The 8,806-nt window shown below is 42.1% G+C and overlaps 2 protein-coding genes across 2 annotated transcripts; both read right to left on the bottom strand.

Moving 5' to 3' along the window:
* Window positions 1-247: 247 nt before the first annotated feature.
* LOC116194595 lies at window positions 248-2,284 on the bottom strand. Its single transcript, XM_031523445.1, has 6 exons — window positions 1,870-2,284; window positions 1,685-1,735; window positions 1,060-1,111; window positions 906-964; window positions 747-792; window positions 248-636 (listed from the first exon to the last, which is right to left on the bottom strand). The coding sequence occupies exons 1-6, from the start codon at window positions 1,993-1,995 to the stop codon at window positions 491-493; spliced, it is 480 nt and encodes a 159-aa protein (XP_031379305.1). The 5' UTR covers window positions 1,996-2,284; the 3' UTR covers window positions 248-490.
* Window positions 2,285-2,890: 606 nt separating this feature from the next.
* Window positions 2,891-8,765, bottom strand: LOC116194593 (carbon catabolite repressor protein 4 homolog 1-like). The gene is made up of 12 exons (XM_031523442.1): window positions 8,181-8,765; window positions 6,624-7,374; window positions 6,050-6,136; window positions 5,887-5,970; window positions 5,722-5,808; window positions 5,519-5,605; window positions 4,810-4,863; window positions 4,610-4,701; window positions 4,388-4,502; window positions 3,854-3,998; window positions 3,603-3,756; window positions 2,891-3,300 (listed from the first exon to the last, which is right to left on the bottom strand). The coding sequence occupies exons 1-11, from the start codon at window positions 8,336-8,338 to the stop codon at window positions 3,611-3,613; spliced, it is 1,806 nt and encodes a 601-aa protein (XP_031379302.1). The 5' UTR covers window positions 8,339-8,765; the 3' UTR covers window positions 2,891-3,300; window positions 3,603-3,610.
* Between the last annotated feature and the right edge of the window lie 41 nt (window positions 8,766-8,806).

Here is an 8,806-nt window from a genome sequence, read left to right as displayed (position 1 = left end):
AAATTCGACTGGGGAAGCAGTCTCGTTGTTCTAATGCATTTTAGTTTTCCTATCAGCTCTCTTCATCCATAGCTAACGAGCGAATCCAAAAATATCGTTTTACATCATATGATCCAAATGGGTCTGTTTAAACTAGAATTTTTGGAAAATAGCTTGGTTTCCCAAGTCAAGAAAACTAACGAATCCATTGACGTTAGGAAATCAGAACCACGTCACGCGGTCATGGACTAGTTATAATGGGTCATTATTGAAGGTCGCATCGCATCACTTAATCACGTATAACTGCAGATCCTCGTGATACGATAGAAATAAAACCAAAGAAGAACAGTCATGTAACAATGTACATGCTAGATCACTTTCGAGTGTGTAAACCTTAGCACATAGAGCGGCGATAAACATCAGAATGAGAAGAGAGCCAAGAATAAATGCTGCTTACAAAATTGGAGAGAAATCAGATCGAAGTAGAATCTACAGAAATGCCAGGGATGAATCACTGGAGCTTGCCTTGCTGGGCTGCTTGGGAAGTATGCGCCTCTTCAACGTGCCGCGTTAGGAGCGAAACCCAGTAGTGGGAGGCACTCGAGGCAGAATAGTAAGACGTCACACTGAGTTGAGCAAACTTTGGAAGGGCATAACCTGCAAAGCAACAAATATCCGAGCTTAGGTAACATCTACGTTAATAAACACAGGTCGTTTCGTTTTTGATAATCGAACATCATGGTAGACGAACACTGAAATACAAGTACCTCCGAATGCAGCACTGGCTCCCGAAAACAGCAGGAGGGGCGGAAGCTGCATCAAGGAATACAAGGGGAATTCAATGAATGACAGCATGAGTTTGATAAAGGCAGAGATTTCAAGAGGAATCCAACAAATGATAGCAAGAGTTTGATAAAACAACGCACCCCAACGGCGAAAGGAAGCCACTTCGGTCCCCTAAGGCGATTCTGAAGGAAAGGAATCCCTAGTTTTTTTGGGGATAAAAACAAAGATAAATTAATAAGGGAGGGTTGGGAAAAAGGAACATGGGATCGGCGGATACAATGAGCTAAGTGGTACCTGTATTGATGCCATAAACTGCACTGAGCATTGCACCGAGCCCGGAACCAGCCTATTAAACAGAGAGCATCAGTCGGAATCAGAAGCTAATGCTCTGTTTGGATTCAAATTACTTTAACTTAATTCTACTGACGACAAAACAAAATTCTACCGACAACGAAACAAAATAACTCATATAAAGTCAAAGTCAAAGGATGATCCCATTTATACCACTCTTTTTCAAAATCAAAATCACATAACTCATACAAACTCAAAGAGCGGACCCCATACATAACCATTTACATCACTCTTTTTCAAAATTAAAATATGATTTTAAAATGTTTCTTGCGAACCGAATTCAGCATAAACTTCAGCAAAAGATAGTAACCGAAGGCTTCACGTGATACCGATGAAAGCAACTAGACAGATCCCAACCCGATTTTACTTTGCACAGATCTAACACTTGAGGATTCAATGCGGAAAAAGCATGACATAGATAGATAGATAGAGTAAGACCGACAACTACTCTTTCGGCTTCAATACGAAAGGAAACAGCTTTGGAAGCATATCATTCCACAGACGACATGATCACGGGATTGATTCAATGGAAGCGAAGAAGGCCGAGAGAGAGAGAGAGAGAGATTACCACGGCAGTGGCGTCATGGAGGACGGAAGTGATTGTCCACTCTCCCCTGTCCTGAATCGCAGAAACACAGGGCACATCAGCACAAGAAACGATCAATCAATTCAGTGAATTGATAACACTCAATTACACAGAGATCGAGCTTGAGAGAGAGAGAGAGAGAGAGAGAGAGATGGGTGGATAGTTACAGAGGTGGGGTCTAAGAGGGAGAGGCAGCGGGGGCAGCGAGGGGAGCCGAGGCCGGGATTTATGGTGGGGTCGTGATAGAGGTTTCCCCTCCTCAGCTTCTGCTCGTAAACTTCTCTCGTCCCCATGTCGTCTCCTCTGCACTTCGATCGCTGGTTCAGCTTCCGCTTCTCGCAGAAACGAAGAAGAAGAAGAAAAGAGCCGTGGAGGGGGGCAGAGAGAGAGAGAGAGAGAGAGAGAGAGGACGCCACTCCCGGCTCAGCTACTCAACTCTTCGATTGCTAAAACCCCCGGCACCTGCTGGCGTTGTCAACTCCTCCACGTGGCGCGTCTGGGCTCGCGGGTTTCTCTGCTAAACGGTCTCGGTTTCGGGCCCAGCCCAGACCATACCGTGGGCCGAATATGGCATCATATTCTTCGGCTTTGTTTTGGGCTGACGATCTTTCCCATTTTCCTCTCTCTCTCTCTTTTTCCCCTTTTTTTTAGGTGAGGGTAGGAAAAATTAACTAGGGAAAAAAAAAAGGTTCGTGTAAAGTGTAAACTGCAATTTCGATGCAACATCATTTAATTATAACCCAATAAATAAATATATATATATATATGTAGTAACTTGTTTGGTTTGGTTCGGTTCGATCGATACTATCTCGAGTCCGTTTTGCTAGTGATCGGTCTGATCGGATAATGCCTTGGAGCTTTGTAGGAAAAAGCGGGGTATCAACAAAAAAATCCCTCCCTCTATTTTAAAGAACTCAGTTTTTTTCTTTGATACGGAAGCTTCCGGCGTGTCCTGCTATGCTACTTCAATTTTCTAGCTCTTACTTTTCAGTCAGCTGTTACCTAGTATGTTGTACCATGGTATAATGCAGAGAGTACAAGGTTAATTCGATAATATAGTCCCGGAGATGAGGCACGGTGTTGAACAATTGTAGATGGGCTTGACTTGATTTGATAGAGTAGAGAAGCGTTGTAGGGGTTCACCCTTTTCCCCCAAAAGAGGTAACATCGCGCTCTGAGTTTCACAGATGGCAATTCTCAAAGAAAGAATGCATTCAGGTTTCACAGATATCAAACCACTCTGCTCTTTGCCTGGAATTTCGAGTACATTGAAGTGAAGGCTTTAGTTCGTATCGAGCTAGTGGACATTCATACATTCGCCAAACAAATACCCTATCGATGTAATCAAGGGGGGGAAAAAATCTAGGGTAGAAGAAAAGGTGAGGCATCCCTATGGCCGGAAGCTTTTCCTATACGACAAAAGGTGGCATTATACAAAGCAGATCATAGCAGCATAAGGGATTCCCATATGCCAAAATACCTGGGAAACCAACGGGCGATTCTCGCATTTACACCATTCTTACAATGCAAGCCATCTGGTCTGAATCCTCTCTTTTCCATTTAGGTATATCCAGCCATGACCTATAGTGAACTGAATTCTGCATAAATAGCATACCAAAAACCTTGGGGCGTTAGACCTCGGTTAACTAAGGGAAAATTTGAGAGAATCAGTGTGAAAAAGAGAGTGCATGTACTTTATATATCGGTGATTTGGCAATTTATATATCTATATGAAATAATTGAAGTGGTGGTAAGTTTCATCAAAAGAAAGGCTTCTCCATTCTCAGCGAACGAGTTACTCCCAACTAATTTCAATTCAAATGCCTCACCGAAAGAACCTTAAGCTGAAAATGAAGATAATCATTGGAATATGACAAGAATCAAACAATCACATGCCCACCTAAATTGTCAACGTCTAGGTCTAGGCTTGCAGCGAAATTCAGCTAAGAGTGCTATATGATCAGATGACCACTCTGGAGAAGGAAGAGCTGTGTCTTTCCTCAAGCTATCCTCATCCAAGAGCTCCAACAGAGACTCCACCGTTAAAGTGTCCGCTACAGCCACAGAGGTTAGCAATTTCATCTATTAGCAAACCTTGTCGGTCCTTTTAAGAAAAATGTTACAGCAGAGAACGATGTTGCAGATTAACACCTGTATAGAATATGTAATCTAGGGTCCCAATAAAATCTCTGGTACAATTGGTGAACAAGGGTTCGTTTGTAGTGGGGTCCATTCTTCTCCTCTGCCGCTCCAAACCAAGACCAATAGCTCTTGCGAAGGCCGAATAAGCACTGACCTGCAATCCCACGATTCCATGGCCTTAGAAAAGCTGCTTCATGAAAAATTAAAAGCAACAAATCCCCAACTTCTTAACTTTCATCCAGGAGATTATTGGGTGCTGTAAGAGCACCATTCCAGGCCAATACGATAACGAGTGTTGAGGGAACGCACAGACCTCATCTTAATTTTTGCTTATGCTTGGTTTGCCAGGCTAAACTGCCCATGCACTAAATCAAACCAATACTTCTCTGTTTCATCCTTTCTGAAGCCTTCTATGCAATAAATTTAATTATAAGCTACTTTTTCACGAAACTTTGCTATGCACGTATATCTCAATGCATGTCCATTTTGCTCAAGACTGTGCAATCCAAAATTTACATATCCATCCTAGAATAGGTTCTTTACCAGTGGCAATTGATGAACCAGCTTGCTAGCTGGGCGCAATATCCCAAGTGGGTCGATGGATAAATCGGGATGCAATGGGTCAACCTTTCCCATGGCTAGAAGTGAATGAGTAGAGCTGCAGATAAGTCCCATCAGCAGAATTGCATGTGCATTCCATCAGTAATCCATCAGCTAAAGATAGTTTACAATAGAAATCAGTTTGTGCCAAATGTAAACACCAACCTTGCAGGAACTGAATTGAAGTCCCCACAAACAATCATGGGAATGTCTGCACTGGCAGCAATCTTTTCCAATCCTTTCAAAAGAGTATGAACCTGGTAACACATACTTATGTTTAAAGAGACGAAATTTTGGATGCCTGAAAAAGATAAGAGGCCTATACTAAACTTTGAAAGAAAAAAAATGGAGAGAAAAATGGAAACCTGCCAAAGCTTCACATCCTTCAGATCATGATGGACGTTAACATGTGTATTGGCCTGCACCCAAACCGAAAGGATATATGAACCAAGATGCTTAAAAAAGAATTAACTGAGTCCAAATTGATACAGATCAATCAAGTGGGACTGAGCAGCCCATACTTGTAAAGATATGGCGCCTACTTATAAGTTAATTAGTTGAAGAATTCCTAAAATTAAATTACTTAGAGCCCCACAGCCAGGAGGACATATTTTATAAACAATATCATAGATTGTAAAAGTTCCTCCGCAGGAACTCTTAACATAGCCGTGACAAAGATAACGAAAAAACACAGACACCCCCATAGGGCTTGGAGATGAAGGATATATTATGAACATTAATGCTCTACATGCTGGAATGATCAAACTGCAACGCACAATAAAGTCATAACTGATAATCAGAAGTGATTCATTGTGATTAAAAAAAAAAAGAAGCAGAATTATTGCATAATTATTACTCTTTCATAAGGTTATTGTTCATAGCATTCAAAGGAATAACTCAGTAGGCTGTATAGCACAATAAGGTGAAAAGGAGTAGCTTCACTGGATAATAAGCCAGGAACATTTACCCGCGGGGGGGGGGGGGGGAGCAATATATAATCAAATAATAAGTAGAATAGTTAAAACTCAGAAGCTCAAGATCTGCATATATATCATCTAATTCAAAAGTTCTTACCACACAAAGGAGCTGCCGTTTTCCTGGATTATCACCTCCGTGGTTGCTAAATTTTGCTTCCAGAACAGCTATAAGGGCAATATTATCCTATGAACAGGAAAGAAGAGCATGCACTCACTACTTATCCAATCATATTCAAAATTGCCCAACAATTACAAATGCACTAAGTTAAGGATAGAACTAAAAAGACTATCTAAAGTTACCTTAACCAATCTAGTCAAAGCAGTTTTCTTCTGTGTACTTGGAAGTAAAGCTTCTGTTAGAGATTGTGCAGCCTTGTTGAATTCAACCTGCAAACAACTACATCTATTTTAGCGCCTAGTTTGAATAAAATGAAAAAATAAAGAATACATACGCTGCGACCAGACCTCATATTTTTTGACATGAGCAAATCTGTCTCGCCGAAAAAAGGTAGCACAGCCATCTATAGTAATGATATTCCCACTGTAAACCTGCAAATGAAAAGAAAGTCAGAATTCAACCTCGAATTTTTATTCATTAGAACCAACAGTACAAGTAGGTTTTGATGACCTCGGTTGTTTTTCTCTTATATAGAGCATGATAACCATGTTTCTCCAGTTCAGGGGCAAAAAACTCCTCAAAATGGTCATTTTGGACCTGAAAAGAAGCTACTTTATCAATTAACTTACAGGAAAAAAATCAAATTCAACTCAATTATTTACATGAAAAATGACAATGTGGACAAACACCATAACTGATCTGCTCTGCAAGTTTATAGTATCCACATTTAGCCTTAAAATTGTTTGCAGCCAAGTCCTATAAAGTATTCTAGAGAGATTGTAGAAACCTTCTAGAAAAAAAGCTGTACAGAACTGTAACAATTGCATCACTATGCCCTATTTATAGTTCTATGCAGATCATGAAGTGCTACCAAAACAATCACTACGTTATTTATTCATCATGGTCATTGCTAATGCTGCTGCTGTTACTGCAATTACCAATTATTCTTTCATAAGATTCTTATTTGAGTAATCTAAACATGTATTTAAACTGCTTGGGCCCACAAATAAAAATAAACAATCTCAAAGTCACAAGCGCAGAGAGTTGTAATCCCATGCCGAGAAAGACAGTAAAATTTGTGTACCTCCTGAAGACAAACAATATCTGCACAGTAACCAACTATTTCACGCAGCAGATTCTGCCTTCGGTAAGGCCAAGAAAGAGCCCAAGAGGGGCAGTAACTGTACGTCTCATTGGTAGCACAGACATCAGACAATATATTGTATGACAGCACAGAAAAGGTCCCAGCAGATGAAATACGACCATCAGCATCCAAGTGTCCAATCACATCAACACCAACTGGGATCAATCTTCGTGGACTAGGTGAGGGAGCTGGTATAACACGAGAAGTTAGTAGTGTGCTGACAGGTCCTACAGGCAGTTTTGTTGCCGCATCAATAACAACACACTCGAACTTCAAAACATGGCCTGTATCTTCAGTTGTTGGTGTATAAGTTTTAGACCTGCCCACTTCATATAAAATTTCACCACCACTCCTCTGTGTAACTGTTGCAGGATATAAAGGTGTTGACCCGTTGGTGAGACTGGCGCTTGACCCAGAACCAGATAAACTAACATTGAAGACACCTGATCCTGAACTACTAAACCGTCCCAACAACTCCTCATCCTCGTTCCCATTTTCATTTACAGCACTAGCAGCACGTTCATGTAGTGCACGATGATGCTGCCATGCATCTGAGAAGCACTTAGGAGAACAATGGTAACTCTTGGCAGCAGGTAATTTGACCTTCACGCAGCCTAAACACTGCAGCGTGGCCGGCTCAGACGGGTGAACACTACAGACCACAACTTTCTTATCACTCTGTATTCGATACCTACAATGAAAAACATAGAATTCGTAAGTAAATTAAAATTTAAATACTTGCATCTATTATAGTCTGATGTTGCTTCCTCTTTTTTTTTTTTCTTTTTCAATGCATTCTGCAGTTAGCAAAGTAGAAATAAGCTCTTCAGTAAGAAGTGCAAGACATGAAATGATATGGCAATTCCAAAGTTAGCTTTTGCGAAGAGAAGATAATAGAATATGATTGCGTATTCAATGAATAGTGCAACTACAGAGTCGCAGTTGCCATTGGATTAAGGATCAAAATGACTCCAAGCCCAAAAAACAAGGGACACCCCAGTTTGCAATCACCAAACTCGCAATGCCCTGTGCTTTACTCCAACTAGTCTACCCCAGATCTCAATCCTCAGCTCAAAACTTTACGGAGCTATGATTATCGATGCAACGAGCACATCATTATTATCAACAGATAGACTTTCGAGGTTAAACTGACTTTCCGGCTTCAACTACTCCACCCACAGCTCTTAGGTGCAAGACAAAGTACAGTAGATCCCACCACAACCCTCACAAACCGAAGCAACCTAGCACTTAGGCCCGGGATTGGTTGCAACCAGGTTAGTTAGTGTTTGAATATTACTCATCCCATTTTCTTCAAAGAATCCAATTTATCCTAAAAACGCGCCCAATCATGTCATTCTCAGCGAAGGAGTTCATAGCAGGCCCATGAATTAAGTTCAATATTGCAAGCTTCGAGTCCAAGCCAATGCTATCACTGTGTCCACAAGTAGAATTGAAGCCAGAAAATCACAGGACATTTGCGCGCCAGAGTCAACTCACCACTTGTATCTCATGAAGTGGCCATCGAGAGGGGCGGAGTCGGGGACGTCATCGGTGGTGACAGACTTGTCAGGGCGGCGGAGGAGGACGTAGGGAGTCAGCTCGCAGCCTACAATCGGGATATCGGAGGGCAAATGGACGCGCACCACGCTCAGCATGCTTCAGTTCTCGAGGTCGTCTCCGCAGCGCGCTGGGTCGGAAGATTCAAGGATACCACCACCAGCTCTGTCAGCAGCTCCAGGCGGATCCGCCATTTAGCGGAGGGGATCAACCGCCAGCCTTAATCGACCATCCCCAAACCCTAGAATCGGAAAGGCAGAGATCTCGAGGTGGAAGTGATTGGAGCAGATCGAAGTGAAAGATCGAAGGATTGCAGAGCGCGCGCGCGCGAGAGAGAGAGATAGAGGCGAGAGATGAGAGGGATTTGAATGATTAGGGTTTTAGAGAGAGAGAGAGAGAGAGAAGGGGGAAGGGAGTGAGAAGAGTGTATACTTGGGCTAGCAGTATGTATGGGATAAATAATGGGGAGGGAGGGAGAGAGAGAGAGAGAGAGGAAGGGAAGAGAGGGAGGGAGAGGACTCTGCAAGCTTTCCTTCTGGACGAGCGAGGAGGTTCAGTAAAACCAT

The sequence above is a fragment of the Punica granatum genome, chromosome 2 (assembly GCF_007655135.1).
Source record: "Punica granatum isolate Tunisia-2019 chromosome 2, ASM765513v2, whole genome shotgun sequence".
In the NCBI taxonomy this organism is placed as follows: Eukaryota; Viridiplantae; Streptophyta; class Magnoliopsida; order Myrtales; family Lythraceae; genus Punica; species Punica granatum.
Note: the sequence above shows the minus strand (reverse complement) of the source record. Positions and strands in the feature narration are given on the sequence as shown.